This window comes from Phragmites australis, chromosome 3, assembly GCF_958298935.1.
Source record: "Phragmites australis chromosome 3, lpPhrAust1.1, whole genome shotgun sequence".
Lineage (NCBI taxonomy): Eukaryota > Viridiplantae > Streptophyta > Magnoliopsida > Poales > Poaceae > Phragmites > Phragmites australis.
In genome coordinates, this window is record NC_084923.1 from 18,875,255 (window position 1) to 18,895,968 (window position 20,714).

The 20,714-nt window shown below is 46.3% G+C and overlaps 1 protein-coding gene across 4 annotated transcripts in view; it reads left to right on the top strand.

Annotated features, from left to right (window-relative positions):
- Positions 1 to 298: 298 nt before the first annotated feature.
- The window catches only part of LOC133912541 (villin-2-like), a 39,175-nt gene continuing 18,759 nt past the window's right edge, over positions 299 to 20,714 (top strand). For all 4 annotated transcript variants that reach the window (XM_062355336.1, XM_062355338.1, XM_062355337.1 and 1 more), the window contains exons 1-15: positions 299 to 455; positions 1,705 to 1,855; positions 1,973 to 2,072; positions 2,162 to 2,230; positions 2,315 to 2,551; positions 2,643 to 2,820; positions 2,908 to 3,040; positions 3,744 to 3,903; positions 3,980 to 4,136; positions 4,208 to 4,311; positions 4,418 to 4,576; positions 6,029 to 6,097; positions 6,174 to 6,242; positions 6,393 to 6,530; positions 7,002 to 7,130. In XM_062355336.1, coding sequence (XP_062211320.1) covers positions 1,800 to 1,855; positions 1,973 to 2,072; positions 2,162 to 2,230; positions 2,315 to 2,551; positions 2,643 to 2,820; positions 2,908 to 3,040; positions 3,744 to 3,903; positions 3,980 to 4,136; positions 4,208 to 4,311; positions 4,418 to 4,576; positions 6,029 to 6,097; positions 6,174 to 6,242; positions 6,393 to 6,530; positions 7,002 to 7,130 — 1,758 coding nt within the window. In that variant the 5' untranslated portion in view covers positions 299 to 455; positions 1,705 to 1,799. The remainder of the gene's footprint in view (positions 456 to 1,704; positions 1,856 to 1,972; positions 2,073 to 2,161; positions 2,231 to 2,314; positions 2,552 to 2,642; positions 2,821 to 2,907; positions 3,041 to 3,743; positions 3,904 to 3,979; positions 4,137 to 4,207; positions 4,312 to 4,417; positions 4,577 to 6,028; positions 6,098 to 6,173; positions 6,243 to 6,392; positions 6,531 to 7,001; positions 7,131 to 20,714) is intronic.

Here is a 20,714-nt window from a genome sequence, read left to right on the forward strand (position 1 = left end):
GAGATCCGCGGGTGGCTCTTGCGCGTCGAGTGGATAAGAAAGAGAGCTCTTGCACTTGTTAATGAGATTATACGGACATACGGTTTCATGAGTTGAGTACGATTAATCCATATCTATATTTGTATATACGTAAAATAGTATTTTTCATCTACAAATATATCTATAGATATCAAATTAGAACCCTATCGGATCCTATTAAGATTTTTATCCACGGATAAATAAATAATCAGGTTAAATTGCTATCAGTGCTCCATAGCATGCCCCTCCCCGCCGTGCCGTATAAATAGGGGCCCTTCTTAAACCAGGCAATTGCAAAAGCGGCTTCGCGTCAGATCCACCCGTCCGTTCCATTCCGCGAGTGAGGGACGCCCCGCTTTTCCGTTACTCCGCAGCGTCGCCTCCTCCGCTCTCGTCGCGCCGCCCTCTGCCCTCCGGCTCCATCCCCCCGCCCGCAGGTATCGCTCGACGTCGTTCAGCAGCTCGCTTTTCCCCCCTTCTTCTTTTTGTTCTCGTTTTGCGCGATCGATTTCGGGTGGTTTCTATGGCCACCTCACGCCTCGCGGTTTGATCTGCGCGCGGAAGCGTCGTCGTACGCGCGGGGCGATCGGATCGGCGCGGATTCCGGTTTGGTGTGCGGTGATCGATTGGTCGGTGGCTCTAGTCACGGTTGGCTCGTGCGCGGCGTCGCCTCGCCGGAAATGGGGTGAAACCTCGGTGATCGGCGCATTTCGGCGCCATCAATGGGGGTGAAATGCAGAGTGAACAGCGGATGCGCGGATGCGGATAGGTTTGGCGTCACCAATGTTGCCGCCGCTCTCCGTTTGGCGGTTGCCGCTGCTCCCCGATCGGACCTGCACTGGGCACTGGCTACGGCTTGCCCGTAACGTAACGTTGCTGCCAAATGGCGATGTTGGGCAGCCACTGGCGCGAGGGTGTATGGCTGCTGCTGTTGATGATGGATCTTATGGTGCAGTCGGTGATTGCTGTGCTCCCCCGATGAGAATATGGCGGATGCTGTTTGCTGTAGATACATGGTTTGTGTTGCATATGTGCACGCACACCATGCATACTGTGATGTCGATGCTGATCCACTGTCACTGGTGATGCAACTGTTTCATGGATCTACCAATTTTCATTGACTGCACTAATTGCCGTCTGGCATCGTGCAATACCATGAACTCTGATGGCCTGAGCCAGATAACCCTAGGTTCCATCATGGTCAGATTGAACGTTGCTGTGCTATTTCAGTGGTTCATCAACTTGTATCATGCCAAGTAAGCTGCATCTCTTTTGGGATATATAGCTATTTTGCATGATGGGTATAGTTGAGTGCCTGATCCAAATTACATGTGAGATGCTTTGTAATCTCTGACACTGTGAACCTTTGATATGCTCGATTTGGGGAAGTTCATAAACTTAGTTTTACAGCATGTCTTCTCCATAGAAGTAGTGGATATCTCTCAACTTTACTGGTAGTCTAATTTGTATAATTAAACAGAACTGATTGGGCACACCATGTTTGTCCGAGAGTCTGTACACATAAATTAGAAGAGACAAAAAAGATGGATCAGATATACGTTTTGATATCTATCATGAAAATTGGAAACAACTCTATTTGCAAACATGAATTTGTATGTTTAGAAATTCTGGATTCCCTTGTTACTGGGTTGATGGTTTTTAGTTTCTTTCTATATACTTTTGCAGTATATGAGGTCCTAGTGTTCTGTGGTCTTGTCTAGTGGCGGGAACTGTCTGTCTCTCTGTATTGTTCAAGTAAGCTTTTGTAAGATTCCTGCTCAATGTCAAATGCAAAAGTAGTGCTTGATCCTGCATTTCAAGGAGCTGGCCATAAACCGTATCCTTACTTCGATGTCTTGAAACAGGCTGACGGTTTATTTAGCTGTTATGTTTTTGTTTCCACACAAGACTTCTCTTTTCTCTTTATGTTGTATGCCCCTTAACTTAAATACAGAGGGACAGAAATATGGAGGATTGAAGATTTTAAGCCAGCTCCTTTGCCAAAATCAGATTATGGTAAATTCTACTGTGGAGATTCATATATAGTTCTGCAGGTAATTTTTAATTTTCCTTCCTCTTTCATAGGCATCTTTATATTTCTTTTCACAAACAATATTTTCTAATGCCTCTGTCCATCTTTTAGACGACTTGTAACAAAGGGGGTGCTTATCTTTTTTATATCCACTTCTGGATTGGAAAAGATTCTAGCCAGGTAGGTTTTCTATGACACCTCAAATTTTCTATGCTAGAAATTACATTTCATGCCTACTTCTTGAAATGATTTGTTGTTATGCAGGATGAAGCTGGAACTGCAGCAATCAAGACTGTTGAACTTGACACCATGCTTGGGGGTCGTGCAGTACAGCACAGGGAACCACAAGGCTATGAATCTGATAAATTCCTATCATACTTTAAGCCATGCATCATACCCTTGGCGGGAGGTTTTGCTTCCGGGTTTAAAAAGCCAGAAGAGGAGAAGTTTGAAATGCGGCTATATATTTGCAAAGGGAAGAGAGCTATCAGAGTTAAAGAGGTAAAATATCTTCACCTCCTTGCTTCATATGTTACATGAACTATTTGAATCAATCCTCGTGATGTATTAACTAAATGGCTTCTTTGTTCAGGTTCTCTTTGCTCGTTCATCATTGAACCATGATGATGTTTTTATCTTGGATACTGAAAAGAAAATATATCAATTCAATGGTGCTAACTCCAATATTCAAGAAATGGCCAAAGCTTTGGAAGTGATCCAACATTTAAAAGAGAAGTATCATGATGGAGTGTGTGATGTTGCAATTGTTGGTGAGATGAGCACCATGTAAACTTCATACATGCAAAAACCGCAGCAAGTCCACACACTTTTCTTATATATATTTTTTCCAATAATAGATGATGGAAAATTGCAAGCAGAATCAGATTCAGGTGAATTCTGGGCCCTTTTTGGTGGTTTTGCACCGATAGGGAAAAAGGCTGTAATTGATGACGATGTTGTTCTTGAAACGACACCACCAAAGCTTTACAGGTATGTACTATTAGTTTACAACTAGTTAACTCCGATATTCTGATTTTAAGTATCTATACAAAGAATTGCAGAGAGATCACTGGATTGAGTGTGGGATGGGGAACGTCCTGCGTAATTACACAGTCTAGCTTATAAGTTATAATCACTTCTTCAAAATGAAAGTTTGAGAATGTATTTTAAAAATTTCGAAGCCCATGTAAAGGAGGAGGGTTGTGATAGGCTTGGCAAGCCAATGTAAAAACCCAGCCAATCTTATGAAGATGAAACCCGAAAGAAATTGTTGTTGCAAAAAAATTGTATTTGGGTTTGTTTAAGATATAGTACCTGGGAGACAGTCAGCACTTGTAACTTTCTGATGAGCACATTTTTTTGAATGCCAGAATGAAAATTAGCAACATGTTATGTTCTTCTGAATCTACAGCTTCTTCAGAGGTTCATTCCCTGATTACAAGGAATTTTTTTGGACAATTCTGTACAGATTAATTAGTTGGTTTGCTAGTGCTTTATATAGGCCTGCTCAAATTTTTGTTAGTTTTAACAGACTAAATGGGAAGCACACCTCTAGTTGGTCCATAAAGCCTATTGCTCTTTTCTTGAGGTCTGACTGCCCTGTGTATATGTGCTATGTTTGCCTTACAGTTTTCAGTTGTATTTTTATTTATCCAATTGTTTTATCCCAAACCGTTTATTGTTGTGTTTGCAGTATCAGTAATGGCCAATTGAATTTAGAAGACAATGTTCTTACAAAATCAATTCTGGAGAACACTAAATGCTTTTTACTTGACTGTGGGGCTGAGCTGTTTGTATGGGTTGGTCGGGTAACACAAGTTGATGATAGGAAAACCGCCAGTGCTGCAGTTGAGGTAAACCTACAATCCAACTTTCTTGGTTTGTTGCATTGTTCAAAGATGTATCCTATCTTAATGTTGCCTCTTGTAGAAATTCATTATTAAACAAAATAGGCCAAAGACAACAAGAATAACTCAAGTGATTCAAGGTTATGAGAATCATACATTCAAGTCTAAGTTTGAATCATGGCCAGTAAGTAATGCGGCAGGGAATGCCGGTGTGGAAGAAGGGCGAGGGAAAGTTGCAGGTAGTATATTCTTTATTAGGATTTTAAAATTGATCCTTTGTCATTCTTGATAACAACTAGTTTTTATCTAGCGTTATTGAAGAAGAAAGGTGTCAATGTCAAAGGAGTCTCAAAAAGCAATGCTCCAGTAAATGATGAAGTTCCTCCTTTGCTAGAAAGCAGTGGAAAGCTTGAGGTTTTGCTGAATTTACTTCATGCTTTATAACTTGCATTTTCCAATCAAGTACAATAGGGATGCAAAATGGAAATGAAACCATAAGAAAAATCGGTGCATATTTCAGGTTTGGTTAATTAATGGCAGTGCTAAGACTGCTCTTCCAAAGGAGGAACTTGGAAAATTATACAGCGGAGACTGTTTTGTTGTTCTCTACACATATCATTCTGGTGACAAAAGAGAAGAATTCTATCTAACTTATTGGATTGGGAAAGATAGTGTACTGGTAATTGTCATTTCAATATATACATGCTTAAGATGTAGTGCATCGAACTTTTTTTTGCCTTGCATCTCCCCTTACTTTTAAATGCATTTTTTTTCTTGCATCGGCAGGAGAACTGCCTGTCATTATATTAAGAAAGGAAGGAGGGGTCCGAACAGGAAAACTCCGCAGAACAAAGGACAACCCCACAAATTGAAGGCAAAAAAGAAAGGAAAACAACACATGCACTACAAAACTATGCACTCATCACCAGTGCGCCTTAGGTAGTTCGAGGGGCGACCAAAGCCTAAAGTGCCAAAGGCCAAAGCAAACTCAGAAACTGAGCGCCCGCTGCATGCCACAGCACGACCTCTTCTCTAATGGCCCTAAGGAGACCCTGCACGCTTGGCCTCTCACCCTCAAACACAAGCATTACGATGCTTCTAAATGAACCAAGCCACTAGGATCACCAAGGAGTTGAACCCCTTGTGTTGATTCTTGTTGAGTTGCTATGCAGCAAGTCGCCACCAGTTTTGGAAGGAGGCCATGCTCATGCTCGTCGGCGCCACATGTTGTAGACCAATCTCCTGCAGAGAATCCACCCAAATTTGCCTGGCGAAAACGCATTCGACCAGAAGGTGTGTAATGGTTTCCGAGTCCTAATCGCAGAGAGGACACGAATCAGGATGAGGCAATTAGCGTCGGGTTAGGCGATCGGCTGTCCAAAAACGATTGTGGCAAGCCAACCAAATGAAGTACCTCACTCTAGGAGGCGTCCAAGATTTCCACAACCTCTTCCACGGCTTGAAGGTGATACGGCTGGTGAAGAAGGCCTTATATGCCGACCGGGTAGAGAACACGCCGGACAGTGTGCCCATCCATCTATGCGTATCCTCCACCCAATTATGCAGCTCTATTTCTGAGACGATGTCCCATAAATTGAAGAACTCGGCTATGACTTGTACTGATGCATCCCCTCTAATGTCATTGACCCAACACCTATTTGTGAGGGCGTGTTGGATAGTTCGACTATTTATAAAGTGATTGGGCACTAAAGCGAGCACATGAGGGGCCAGGTCAGCAACTGACTTCCTCATTAGCCAGCGATCCGTCCAGAACTTAGTGTTAGAACCATTGCCAATTTCAGAGCACATCATGATAGAGAACATGGCCGCAGAATTAGCAGGGACTGAAACTCTAAGGCCAGCCCAAGGTTTGTGAAGATTTGATTTCAACAACCACAAGTATCGCATTTGCAATGCCCAACCAAGAACCACAAGATCAATTGATACCTACTTGTTAATATTTTGTCATGAATTCTTCTCTACATACTATTTTTGTGTAAGTTTGCTTGATGGTGGTCCTTACATATTTTAAATAGTGTGTCACATATACTATATGTGGATTTATGGGTTACTCAATGCCCACACAACTGTGCTGTGATTTCTGAACTTATCCTTTGTTTATTTCACATAGGAAGATCAAGAGATGACTTTTCAAACAGCTAATACAATTTGGAATTCATTGAAAGGAAAACCTGTGCTGGTACTGTATACATATTCTGATGATTCGTACAATATTTCCTATAGTGGAGTTTCATTTCTTGGTTGTGTTATTGTAGGGTCGTATTTATCAAGGGAAAGAGCCACCACAATTTGTTGCTCTTTTCCAGCCAATGGTTATTCTGAAGGTATGATCCTCAGTGTGATTATGTTATATATAATGACAAATGAGTGCTGTTCTTCAAGGAACTAGTAATGAATCAATCTATTGAACTGAAGAATGATTTGTAACGTTACTCTAGAAATAAATAGATAAATATATTTGGCAAATCATGCAGGGTGGTATCAGCTCTGGATACAAGAAATTTGTAGAACAAAATGGTCTGACGGATGAAACATATTCTGCTGATGGCACTGCTCTCGTTCGAATTTCTGGAACATCAGTTCATAACAATAAAGCACTTCAAGTTGATGCGGTATTTTTTGACCTGTACCTGTTCTTATAAAGATTTTGAAACGAGAATTAATTTTTTTATTAAGTTTCATTCACCAACAAGTTCATCCTCCAAGCTCAAGCTTATGAGGAAAGGTAGGAAATAATACTTCAGAACTATCCACGCATGGGATCCATTAGGCCTCTGGTGTGGATTAGAAGTAGGCATAGCAATACTTTAGTTAAAATTGCTTTTGCTAGGCCTCAAACTCAAGACTTTTGGGTCTAATACCATATTAAGTCTCATGTACCTACCAGTTCACCTAAAAAGCTTTAGCTATGGGGAAATATGAGCAAATATATTTCAATCACTTTTGTTACTGAAGTATAGAAGTATAATGGCCCTTCATACTAATATTCTTATTGCTCTTTGCACGATTTTCTTGGCCAGCGAGACTTACTTAGAAGAATCCGAATTGTTGCTTCGTGAACTTATTATTATTTTATTTTCAAGGTTTCAACGTCATTGAGTTCCACAGATTGCTTTATTTTGCAATCTGGAAAGACTATGTTTACCTGGATTGGCAATTCTAGTTCTTTTGAACAACAACAATGGGCTGCAAAAGTTGCCGAGTTTTTGAAGGTATGGAACAATGAAACCAACTTTGATATTCCTCTCTAGTCAATGCATACTACCCTCCCTTCCTATTTACTTTTGTCATTTAGGACATTAATACGGTCTGCACACCTTTGACCATTTTTTTCTCATACGTTACCAAAAACTAATAAATCATAGTGAATCAAAATACTTATATTACTTTCATGTGACAAGTCTAAATTCTTAATGTATAACATTGGTAATGTTAGGAATAATAACTTGTATTTCATGGAGGTCATAGGCCAATATATATACTTGTACAGGTGGGCAATATGCAAAGAACCTCTTATAGTATGAGGATATTACAAAGACACAATAAATCACAATATATCTCTAACAACCCCCTTCAAACTCATGGGGGATTAACCACATTGTGTTTGGAGAGATAGAACCTATGCTGAGTTGTACTCTGCGTCTTCGCAAAGATATCAACCAACTGAAGCTCTAAAGGAACACAATAAAGAGCAATAACCTCATCCTGTACCTGTGTTCATGTGTAAGAAGCATCTAACAACAATACGCTTTGTGAGCTTTGTTAGGAATAACAATTTGTATTTAATGATAGCCCCATAGGGGTAATATATAGAGTACGTGAGAGAAACCTTAGGACTAAGGCCCTGTTTGTTTCAGCTTCGGATTCTGGCTTTCAGCTTTTATAATCCGAAGCTGAAACAAACAGGCAGCTTTTGGTTATAGCTTTTTAAAATCTGCTGGTTGGATTGTGAGAATCTGAGAAGCTGGTTTTCCTCAGCTTTTGATAGATTGTGAAAGTCCATTTTACTAAACTGCCCATTAAATTTTTTTAGAATCTACAGTCTAAAAGCTTTTCACAATCCAGCTTTTCATAATCCAGTTTTTCACAATCCAGCTTTTATAAGCTGCTTTTCAGAATCTCTAGCTGAAACAAACAGGCCCTAAGAGTAACTATTGAAATACACTTGACTATTGTACCCTTAACACCGTCCTCAAATGCAAGGCATATGCAATAGTGTTGTATTTGAAAGAGTGAATACTAAGTAACAAACTTAGACAATATAACACTTATACATCCAATATATGTCTCTTCAAAGCAGTGGTAGAGCGGAGTCTTGGTAATCCCGTCGAATCAAGTCGAGAAGTGCAAAACGAAACACACGAGTAGAGTTGTGATGATGACAACAAAAGAATGCCCTTGGTCAAGAATCACAACAAAGCGATGACGAGTAGCAAGACGACAAACAAAATTGTCACTAAAGCTACATAAAAGACCAAGATGACAAAAGAATGTCCTAGATCAAGAATTACAAACAAAGCAATGGCAAGTAGCAAGGCAACAAATGAAGTTATCACTAAAGCTACGGAAAGACCTAGATTGCATTGTCTCATCTATAACGACAGAAAAAGATTAGCTAACTGACGAATATGTGAACTCACACGGCATAGACAAACTTAAAGAGAAACTGAGACTTGGATGTGGACGCAATGGAATTGCGAAGACTAATACGAAACTAAGACACTAGCAGGCAGCATAGACAAAAGTAGCGAGCAACAACCATCTTCAAAGGTAGACTGAATAACAAGAATGGCCTAGCACACCAAATTGGAAGAAGAGGCCTGGACTACGTAGAGATGCACCAGTAGCACAAACAGTAGTAGGGCAAAAATCCAAAAATAGACAACATACCGAATTGTATTTACAAAAATAGATAACATGATGTTGTATTTATAAATATAGCAAGTGTATTCGGCATGTGGTGTGCCGAAATCAAGTTTTCAGCACAAGGGTCGAAAACATATAGTACAAAGAATATTTGGCACACCGAGTGCAGAATACGTGAAACTTGCCTTATATTCGGCACATGGTGTGCCGAATACAGGCTACAGTATTGTATTCAGCACACCATATACCGAATACGGTCCTTAGCCTAGTGCTCTGAATTATTCAGCGCACCCATGACGTGACGCCAGCCATACATGCATGCAAGCCTCCCACCTATCAGGACAGCCTAGCCACCAACCAATTAGGTGTTGCTACCTAGCACATCAACCCATGCACTAGTGTTTTATTTTTCGTTTGTTCGCGACAATTTCTCGCTGAAAGCTTAGATTTTCGAACGGTTTTCACTAGTAGATTACTAACATTTTTGTGCACAAATTGGGATTCATAATGAATATTTTGTGATCATAAAAACCTGCACCGGGATCGTAAAATCCTTCACACGCGTTCAATACCATGCATGTTTTTACTCTGATCATGTGCGCTTTTATTTATTTTTTTCGAAAGGACAACAGGAGAATTGTCGATTTTTTTTCATAAAAGAAGAGAATTGACCCAATTTATAAGGGAAATCGGTCCGAAAATCTCATAACTGCGCGGATTAATTGAAAACCGAAAGACAACCTGGAGATGACAAAACTAGGTGTGGGCGTCCGTTTTGAGTTGAGGTCGTATTGTCATCTCTAGGTTGTCTGTCGGTTTTTAGTTAAACCGCACAATTTTGAGGTTTTTGGACCCGGTTCTCTTATAAATTGGGTCAATGCTCTTCTTCTATGAAAAAATTGCCAATCCTACTGCCGTCCTTTCGAAAAAAAATAAAAGTCCACATGATCAGAGTAAAAAGATGCATGGTATTGAACGTGTGTGAAATATTTTACGATCCTGGTGCAGGATTTATGATCATAACATATTTATTATGAATCCCAATTTGTGCACAAAATGTTACCAATCGACCTGTGAAAATCGTTTGAAAATCTAGGGGTTGTTTGGTTTTTGCCCCCAACAGGCCAAGTCAAAATTTGGTCAGTGCCAAATTTTGGCCGCCAAAATGACGTTTGGTTTGAGGCAAAGCCAAAGTTTGATCGGCAAAAAATTTTGGTGGACGATTTGGCTGTTCGAGATTTGTCTAGAGACACTATAGAAAAATTTTGGTTGGCCAAATCTTTTCGTGGCATGATTTAAATTTTGGCCTCAAACTAAACGGAGGTCAAATTTTCAAGGCACGGCCAAAATTTGGCTTGGCTCCCTTTGGCTCCTAACTAAACAGCCCCTAAGTTTCCAGCGAGAAATTGTCGAGAACAAACGAAAAATAAAACACTAGTGCATGGGTTGGTGTGCTAGGTGGCAACGCCTAGTTGGTTGGTGAGTGGGCTATTCTGGTAGGTGGGAGGTTTGCATGCATGCATGATTGATGTCACGGGTGCGCATTCAGAGCCCTGGGTGGATACAGGGGCGTATATAGCACTGTTGTTCATATTCGTCACACGGTGTGTTAAATACTATGTCCTATATGTTTCGGCACACTACATGCCGAATACACTTGTTATATTTGTAAATACAGTTATAATCACACTAAGTGATGGATGCCTCGGCTCCCCTCTCCCGCCCAGGCGCTCCGCCTCCCCAAGCCCCCTTCAAAACCACGCCGGCATCCACCGCGGATCCGGCGGCCACCACTCCCGCTTTAGCCTCCTCCCATAAGTCGTCCCCCTCACTCTCCCCGCTGGTGCAGCCCCCTCCCTCGACGGGCCACCCTAAGGCTTTGCGGTGGCTGGAGCCGAGTTCGCCGTTGGCGCCACTCTCCTTCAGGGACGCCGTGAAAAGGAAAGCACCGGCGGAAACCTACCCTCTTCTACGCTCCTCCCCTGCCCCCTGGTTGGCGCCCACTGAGTGCTCCGCTGCGGCCGCAGCCCGCTCCGTGTCCTCCCGGTCCTCCCCTAAGGACAACGGCTTGGACGCGAGCGGCTGGCGGTTGGTGGTCTGCAAGCACTCCAGGCGGAAGCTCCACCGTCCCTCGCTCAGCCAGCGTAGGCCCGTCCCTGCTGACCTCCGTGGAAGGTGTTTTAACTGTCTGGCGGTGGATCATCGCGTGTCGGCGTGTCGGCTTAGCGTCCGGTGTTTCCGCTGCCATTCTTTGGGACACAGGGTGGCTGAGTGCCCCCGTCCACGTGATCCTCCGGCGGCGGCCATGTCATTGGCCGGTGAAGCTCCTGGGGTGCGTCGGCCCGTCTGGCGTCGGATCACCACGCCGTCTGCCTCCCTCACCACCCAAGATGCCCCTGACACCGAGCTGCCATGTGATGCTGTCCCAGTGGAGGGTGGCCCTGCTCATCAGGCTGGTGGTCAAGATGGTCCCGGTGGAAGGAAGCGCCGCCGTCCGCGCAGGCGCCGCCCTTCCGCTGTTAACCCTGTTACGCCTGGATCGTCGGCCTCGTGTGGAGACCATTCCCTGGACTCCCGTGGCCATCCCGAATTGGACGTTGGCGTTAGGATGGCCTCGTCTAAGCCGGAGGCTCTTCCTCCAGTGCCTTGCACCATTATTCACCGATCAAGCTTCATTGACCAGTCTGAATTCGGCATGCGCCGTGCGGTGTTCGTTATGATCATTGGAAATAGGCCTTCAATCTCTCCGCAGGAGGCCCTGGCTGCGATCGCTGACAAGTTTGATCTCAGTCCCGACCTCCTCTCCATCCATCGGTCCAAGCCTGAGGATTTCCTGCTGCTCCTGCCGGATGACCGGGCTGCCGAGCTGGTCGCTAATCGGGGCGAACCTGTTCACACTTCTTGCGGCTCCTTCCTCGTTAAGCCTTGGTCGCGTCTGGTCCATGCAACTGGACGTTCGCTTCCGTATAGAGTTGAGCTGTCCCTCCATGGCGTCCCCGCTCATGCGTGGGAGCTTGCGACGGCCGAACAACTTCTCTATTCCTACTGCTGCATCCAACATCTCCACCCAAACACGGCGGACCGTTCCGTCCGGTCCGTGTTTCGGTTGACGGCATGGACGATCGACCCGGAGTTGATTCCCCCTCTCAAAGACTTGCTGATTATCGAGCCGGCCATGGAAGGAGACGTTAATGGGCTTTTGGGAAAGAGGGTATTGTCATACCCCATCACCATAGTCAAGGATGAGATCGTCAAGCCGACCTCGCTGCAGGAGCCACCGTCCCCCCCAAGCGAGCACGATGCTAGTCCACCCCACTCTCGTCGCCGGTCCGATGTGGTTCGGGATTTTGACCTTGCTGGCTCCTCGGCTGACGCCTTCAACTCAGGTGAGGGTTCGGCAACAAAATTTCCGGCTGCTGCCCCCTCCTCCCGCTGTGTTGAACCTGTGGCACCTTGCGACGTCCTTGAGTCCATCGTTCAAGGCTGCACTGAGTTCCACGGCGAACTAACCGTTTCTTCCCCGTCTCCGGCACCAAGTCCGCCGCCAGGACACTTCTCTCCGCCGTCCCCGGTGCAGAGTCCTTGGCTGGGGTCCACAGGTTCCTTGGCTGGGCCTGCTTGGCCCGATCATTGGACCCCCCGCAGGACATTGATGAGCTGCCGCTGTTGGCTCCCGATCACGAGGCGGTGGATTCCTTTTCGTCTAAGTCGAGTGCTTCTACTGACTCTGCTTTGGAAGTTGTCCCACGTCCTATTGAACCAGCGGCTCCTTCGATTCCTACGATGGTCGAAATGATTGTTGCTGTCGTTCCAGGACCCGAGGTGGATTCGGCGACCACAGCTGTTTCGTTGGTCCCCACTTCCGTTACGGAACCTGCTGTTTTGGGCCCTCAGACCGCTGGGCTGCCTGATGGTTTTCTTATTCGGCTAGAAGCTCCTGGGCTCTCGCTCCCTCCCTCAACCAAGGATTTCAGCTTTACCTACTCCAGTAGAGCCAAGGGCCTCGGGAGGGCTGGTCGTGCTGCTCCTCTTCGTCCAAAGGCCTCCATCTCCTTCCTGAACCGTTTAACCCGTCCGATCGATGGTTTACTCTCACGGCCAGCACCCCAGACTCGGCGTCCTAAACGTGTCTTGCCTGCCTCTTCACCCCGGCGCAGCACGCGTTTGGCGCAATCCGGCAGAGGTGCTCCTACCCCTGCTGCTCTACGTGACTTAGCGCCGATCCTCCGGTCTCTGGGGCTGTTTTATGATGGTGCTCAACTGTCTGGAGAGGCTTTGGATCGCTATGCGCGTCTCTTTGCGCGGCCGCTTTCGCGTGCGCATATTGAGGCCTTGGCTACGCTTTTTGGCTGGTCTGTACCAGATTTGGAGACTTCTTTGGTGGAGATTACCTCCACCTAGATTTAACTCCTCTGTGTTATGTGGTTGTGATCGCCTCCCTTGTTTTGTTTATGGATTTATCAAAAATTCTGATTTGGAATGTTCGAGGTTTGAACCAACGTGCTCGGAGGGATTTGATTCGTGATGTGGTTCGTTCTTCTATGGCTGATGTTGTGTGTCTGCAAGAGACGAAGTTGTCATGTGTCACCCTCTGCCATACTCTCTCTGCTCTCGGCGCTGACTTTGATCAGTTCGTGTCGCTGCCGGCTGAGGGCACATGTGGAGGTGTGTTGATCGCTTGGAAAAGCTTGGTCTGCCATGGAATTACGTCTCGTGTTGACTCCTCTCTGTCAGTTCAGTTTTCCTCCGTGGATGGTCCAAGTTGGTGGCTTACTGGTGTCTATGGGCCTCAAAATGACTTGGAGAAAATCCAGTTCTTGCAGGAACTCCGTGATGTTCGTGCATTATGTGTTGGTCCTTGGTGATTTCAATCTTATTTATAGCTCAGAAGACAAGAACAATTCCAGTATAAACCGAGCCAAGATGGGTCGCTTTAGGAGGTTTATTGATGATGTCGAACTTCTGGAGATTCCTCTGCTTGGAAGAAAGTACACTTGGTCGAATGAAAGAGATGCTCCAACTTTGGTGAGACTGGACCGTGCCTTTTGTTCCTCTGATTGGGATTCAATTTTTCCGGATTGTCTTTTATAGAGCTCGGCATCCTTGATCTCTGATCATAGTCCTCTGATTCTTGGCTTGAGGGATAACACAAAAGGCAAGAGGCGTTTTCACTTTGAGAGCTTTTGGCTGAAGCTTGAGGGGTTCCTGGATGTTGTGTTGGCAGCTTGGTCTGGAGCTGTCCCGGCGTCATGTCCTTTTGAGACCTTGGCGCTCAAATTCCAAGCCGTGACCAAAGCTCTGCAGTCCTGGGGGCAGCGCAGCACTGGGCATATCAAGTCCATGCTGGCTTGGACCAAGGACATTGTGCACAGGCTGGAGGTGGCTCAAGACCTCCGCACCCTGTCCCCCGATGAGGCTTGGCTCCGCCGTGAGCTGAAAAGGCATAGCCTCGGTTTGGCCTCCCTTGATCGGACCATTGCTCGGCTTCGTTCTCGCATCAGCTGGTTGCGGGAAGGAGATGCAGACACCTCTTTCTTCCACTCCCATGCAAGACACCGTAAACGGAATAACTTCATTGCTAAGCTCAAGGTTGATGACCGCGTAATCACTGGACTGGAAGAAAAGCATGTGGCTGTTTTTGATTTCTTTTCTGGCCTTCTTGGGACGTCAGAGGAGCGCATTGAGACTTTCAACTTGTCTTCCTTCTATCAGCCGCCTCATGACCTGTTGGCCCTTGATGATCCAATCATAGAGCAAGAGATTTGGGATACTATCAAGTTGATGCCTCTGGACAAAGCGCCCGGCCCGGATGGTTTTACCGGTAGGTTTTATCGTTCCTGTTGGACCATCATTAAGGACGATGTTGTTGCGGCAGTTTCGGCTCTCCAGTCTGGGGATGGCCTCCTTAATTCTGCCTTCTTGATTCTTATTCCGAAGAAACCCGATGCTTTGGAAGTCAAAGACTTCCGGCCTATAAGCTTAATTCATAGCTTTGCAAAGCTCGTGGCGAAGATCATGGCCAACAGACTTGCTCCACATCTGTCTTCGCTTGTGGCTGCCAATCAAAGTGCTTTCATTCAAGGTCGTTGCATTCAGGACAATTTTCTTTTGGTCCAAAGTACAGCTCGGTTTTTGCACAATTGTAAAGAGCCGCGGCTGTTACTTAAACTAGATATTTCCAAAGCTTTCGATTCTGTTTCTTGGAGCTTCTTATTGGAGATCATCACATATCTGGGTTTTGGACCGCGTTGGTGTCATATGCTTTGTAGCCTCCTTGCTACATCCTCCACCCGTGTGCTACTGAATGGTGATCCCGGAGATATTATTGATCATCATCGTGGTTTGAGACAAGGTGATCCGCTTTCTCCAATGCTTTTCATAATGGTTATGGATGTCTTGAACTCGGTTCTTGCCAAGGCGGCAGGTGATGGTCTGCTGCATCCCCTGTCCCCTAGACAGCAGGTGCACTGGGTTTCCATGTATGCCGGCGATGTGGTGTTGTTCTTGAGGCCGGTTGTGGAGGAACTTGATGTTATCCAGGAGATTCTCAGTTGTTTTGGGGCAATTTCTGGACTTAAGACTAATATTAGCAAATGCTCAGCTACTCCTATTCGGTGCAATTAAGTGGACATTGAGGTGGTGAGGAATGCTATGCCATGTGCATTTGAGGACTTCCCTTGCACCTACCTGGGACTTCCTCTTTCGGTCAAGAAACTCCCTAAGGCAGTCCTTCAAACTCTTGTTGACAAGGTGGCCGATCGGCTTCCAAGCTGGAAGGCTGCTCTTATCCATCCCGCTGGTCGTGCTGTCCTTGTTAGAGCTGTTCTTATGGCTATCCCAATTTACCACATGATGGCTCTGGACATCCCCCGTTGGGTGATTAAAGCTATCGACAAGCGGCGGCGTGCTTTTCTTTGGAAAGGCCGGAGAAAAGTTAATGGTGGGCATTGCCTCCTTGCCTGAGCAAAGTTTGTATGCCAAAAGAGCTCGGTGGTTTGGGTATTCACAATTTGGAGCTGCTCAGTTGGGCCCTTCGTATGAAATGCCTTTGGTTACAAAAAACTGACCCTCATCGCCCTTGGATCAGCTTTGGAGTTGCTGTTCCTTATCAGTCCTCGGCTTTGTTCTCGATCTTGGTCACTTCTGAAGTTGGCAATGGTCGCTCTACTAAATTTTGGACGGACCGTTGGTTTTTGGGTCGATCTCTCGTGGAGTTGGCACTGGATATGTTTGGACTGGTGCCTAAACGTATTGCGAAGGTGCGCTCGGTTCAACAAGCCATCTCTAACAATTCTTGGGTGCATGATCTCAGAGGAACCCTCACTGTCCAAGTCCTCGAGCAGTTCCTGCATATCTGGGACCTTGTGTTTGAGGTGCGGCTTCATGAGGAAGTGGAAGACAGGCATATTTCGGCTGCTAACCCCTCTGGCATTTTCTCGACCAAATCAGCCTATCAATCCTTTCTCATTGGGCATACTGGTTTTGACCCTTGGAGAAGGCTGTGAAAATCTTGGGCACCACCTAGAGCTAAGTTCTTCATTTGGCTCGCTTGTCATAAACGTTGTTGGACGGCAGATAGGCTGTCTCGGCGTGGTTTACCTCATCCGTCTAGGTGCCCTCTCTGTGATCAGGATGCTGAAACCATAACCCACCTCTTGATTGGTTGTGTGTTTGCTAGGCAAGTTTGGGTGGATGTCCTCCGGGCTGCTGGTTTGATGTTTGTAGCTCCAGCTCTCCCTGTTTCAAACTCCTTCCAAGATTGGTGGCGTGAAGCTTCCTTGCTGGTGGACACAAACCAAAGAATGTGTCTTTGATAATGCGAGTCCTTGTGCCTCCTCGCTGGTCCAAAAGATCGTTGAGGAAGCCTCTTCCTGGTGTTCGGCGGGTGCTGCTGGGCTTTCTTTGCTCTTTGCTCAGCGCGTTGGCAGTGGTGGTTGATCAGTGTTTGATCAGTGAGCTTTTGTGTGTGCGTGTTCTGTTTTGATCTTTTTGTATAGTTGTGTTGCGGTGCGTGCGTTTGTTTTGAGTTTGGTGTACCACCCCTTTTATTCCTTCTTAATTTAACGACGGGCAGTTCTCCTGCCGGTTCGAGAAAAAAAAATATTTGTAAATACAACATTATGTTGTCTATTTTTGTAAATACGATTCGATATGTTGTCTATTTTTGAATTTTTGCCATAGTAGTGTGCACATGATGCCCACCAACAAGCACTGTAGAGCATCACAAACACTGCACAACCCAGCGCAAGGCATCAATAACCACAACACCTCCATCCTTGGAGACAACAGTAGCCCATGAGGACCACTTGATTTCAGCGGATGTGCTCGATCTAGCAAATCGGCACATGGTAGAAAGAAACCCTCAGATGCAGGGGTGGAGCATAGTGGAGACCAAGGTAGGCCATGGCCTCCCTGCCCCAAAAAATTGTTCGTATTAGTCCTAAAACAAGTTGGTTTTAGGCCCAATGTAGCACTGTTTGTGGAATTCGGTCCCCTCCGACCTAGCTCACTGTGTTCGCCCTTGCTTGAATTGGGCCCAAGCTCCGCCACTGCTCAGATGTAGAAAAAATCTCAATTCCAGGAAAGTAACGAAGATGATCCAGATCGGACATAAGAAACTACTCATTGAGACTAGCCTTCACATAGGCAATATACACAGAATCGTCTCCTATAATAATCATGTCATCAACATACAAGAGAAGAGTCTGACCATGAGACGAAGTGTGGACAAAGAGCGTAGGATCATGAGTACTAGCAAAAAAACCAACAAAAATGATCACAGAAGAAAAGCGCTTAAATCAGCATGAGGGGCTTGCTTAAGGCCATAAAGAGAGCGACGGAGATGACAAACCATGCTCTTAGGAGCAGAATACCCCGGCGGTGGGTGCATGTAGACCTCCTTATGTAGCTCACCATTAAGAAAGGTATTCTTGACTTTAAGGTGGGAGATAGACCACTGACGCATAGTCAATAGCAACAAGAGCGCGAACTGTGGTTATGTGTGCCATAGGTGCAAAGGTCTCATCATAGTCACAACTATACGGAAAACCATTAGAGCTTTGTAGCGCTCAAGAGAACCATCAGAGCGGGTCTTAGCCTTATAGACCCACTTGCACGTGATAGAACGAACACGTGGGGGAAGAGGGACAAGATTCCATGTGCTGGTGCGCTAAAGAGCAACGAGCTCCTCTGACATCGCATGTTGCCATTCCTGATGAATAATAGTATCACGGTAAGAAGATGGCTTGACAGGCATAACACCAGCAAAGCTGAAATGATTAGGAGGCCGAATCGAATGGCGATCATGAAGGGAATAGCGAGGAGAAGATGAAGGAACTAAATTCTAGAAGGAGACAACTCATCAGAAGGTGGCACAACAGGATGTGAGACAGATAAATGGGAACAACGTGTGTAGTGGGAAGGAAGAGACGCAACAATATCAAAAGGAGGGTCTGGTGAGTTGGGGACCAAGGACATGGGAGGCACAGAAGAAGACGCAACATGAGAGATCACCTGTAACATCCTGAATTTTAGCATATAAAAATATAGCAAAATTCGCTCCAAATTAAAACTTTTTCTAATTATTAAACTAGTATAAAATCAAGGAAGTATATATTTGATGTATATATACTCGTATGTATATATTCAAATATATTATTTTGGGCTAAGTATTCCAGAAAGCACCAAGTTAATTTCTAAATAAATCGTTGCAATAAATTGATCATATGCATTTTGGTTTATTGGTTCTTATGGTTCCTTGTGTGGCACTTCAAATTTGAATGCCTCTCAAATTCGAATCTCAATCTTTATTCTTTTCAGCTCAAATGCAAATTGAATTCAATTCTCCTGAATTCAAACATCTCTTAAATCCCGAAGCTTCAAGTATGAATCTTTCTCCTAATTCAAATACTCCTTTTGAATTGAGTTTAATCCTATATATCTCAAATCCATTTTCAATTCGAACTCATTTTGAATTATCACAAATCCATTTGATTCAATTGCATTCAAATTGAATCACTCAATCTCAATTTGAATATTTCCAAATCCTATTACCAATTCAAACCATTCAATTTGATTCCTTGCAAATACAAATACAATTCAAATATATCTATTTGAATTATCACACATTTCATTTACAAATTCAAATACATCTTTTGCAATTCAAATACACAAATATCTCTCACCATCTCTCCCTCTCTTAGATCTTTCCCTCTCTCTCTGTTCTTCTCATGCCCATCCCCTCCCTCTGTGCTCTCTCTCCCTCTAATCTTTCCACTGCGCCGGCCACCAAGGCAGGCCCATGCTCCTCTCTCTCTCTCTTCCTCTGATCTTTTCACCACCATGCCCCATGCCCTCACTGATCTTTTCATCTGGATGGCAACAGCCATTTGCTCTCCTCCCTCATGCCTTCGCCTGCAAGCCATCGTACCCAAGCATACATATACACACATGCATACACACAAGCGCACAGCAGCCGCTGCAACAGCACCGCGCCGTTGCGCCGTCGACCCACGCAATTGCGCCGTCGCGTCGCCATTGGCCTGCACCGCCCCTTCGCACCTCTGTCGTCCCCACCCTTCCTCAACACCGAAGCCGCGCCGCCAGCCACTCGGCCGCGCTCCCACGCGCTGTCGCCGCAGCAGCTCCGCCGCTGCTGAGCCTCCACCGCACTGTCAGCTAGCTGTGCCGCACCGCTCCCTTTGCCGCCCGTGCGCCCCTTCGCGCCGGCACCATGCATGCCGCTGCTCGCCGGCGCGCAGTCGCTCACCTGAGCCATTCCGCTGAGCGAGCCCACCATGGCGTGCCGTCGTCGCCCGCCCGCCGTTCCCCCGAGCCGTACCGCACCACGTCACTTGCGCGCGCCGTCTTCGTGCCGTCGTGTCGCTAGTCGTCGTGAGCTCTGACATCCACGGTGAGCACCCCGTCTCCCCGTCCTCGGCTCCTTTATTTCCCCTCCGCGTAGCACCGCGGCTCGGCTGGCCCAGCCGCGGTTCTGCCTGCGCGCTACCCAGCCGGTCTCCACCGCTCGGCCGTGCGCCGCGCTTAGCCGCCCGCCAGCCGTGCTGTCCCGCGTGCGTCCTCCGCGCTGCCGCTCCTCTGCATGCGCTGCTCGGCCGCGCACGCCGTGCCGGCTGCTGACTCACGCCGCGCCGCCGGTCTTCTCTCCGCCGCCGCTTGTCTGCGCGCCTCCGGCCTCCCCTCTTCCTCCCACGGTCGCGCCACCCGTGCTGCCGTCCGCGCGCCGCGCGCGCTGCCTCGCCGCCCCCAGCTGCGCCACGCACAGCCGCCGCCCGCGTGCGCCGTGCCGCCTCCTGCCTCGCCAACCGGCGCCTCCTCCTCTCTCGCCGGCGCTGCCGCTTCTTCCGCCGCCGCCCCTCCCTCTAGTCTCTCTCTCTTCTCTGAGCCGCTCGGGAAAAGCCCCCAGCCGGCCTTATCCCGTTAGGCCGCCCCCCCTCTCACCTCCATGTGGGCCCCACAGGCCGGCTCCCCTGTCCATAGGCCGGTCCAGGGTGGACCGTCCACATGAGCCACCTCCGGTCCACAAAAACCATAGACCAAGTCCACAAATCCGGTCTACGGTGCACCCACCTCACAACCTCCCTCCGGTCCACAAATTTCATAGACCAAGTCCGTGAAACAGTGGCATTTTCTAAATTCCAGGATTTTCTATTCCGGCAATCTTCCGTCCGCTATAACTCCTCCGTTTTAACCCCGATTTCGGCGATTCTTTCGCCGATATTCCTCTAAAATCATAATCTACCTTCATACCAAATTTTGTAATTTTTGGAGTTCATTTAATTTCTCATTCAATAATTATTTCGTGTCGCAGCGCTTAATCTAGATTTAGATTTTCTCCTTTAATAAATAAAGTCGAGTTTAGATAATTCCATAAATGTGTTTGAGATATAATCATATTTAAGTTGCTTATA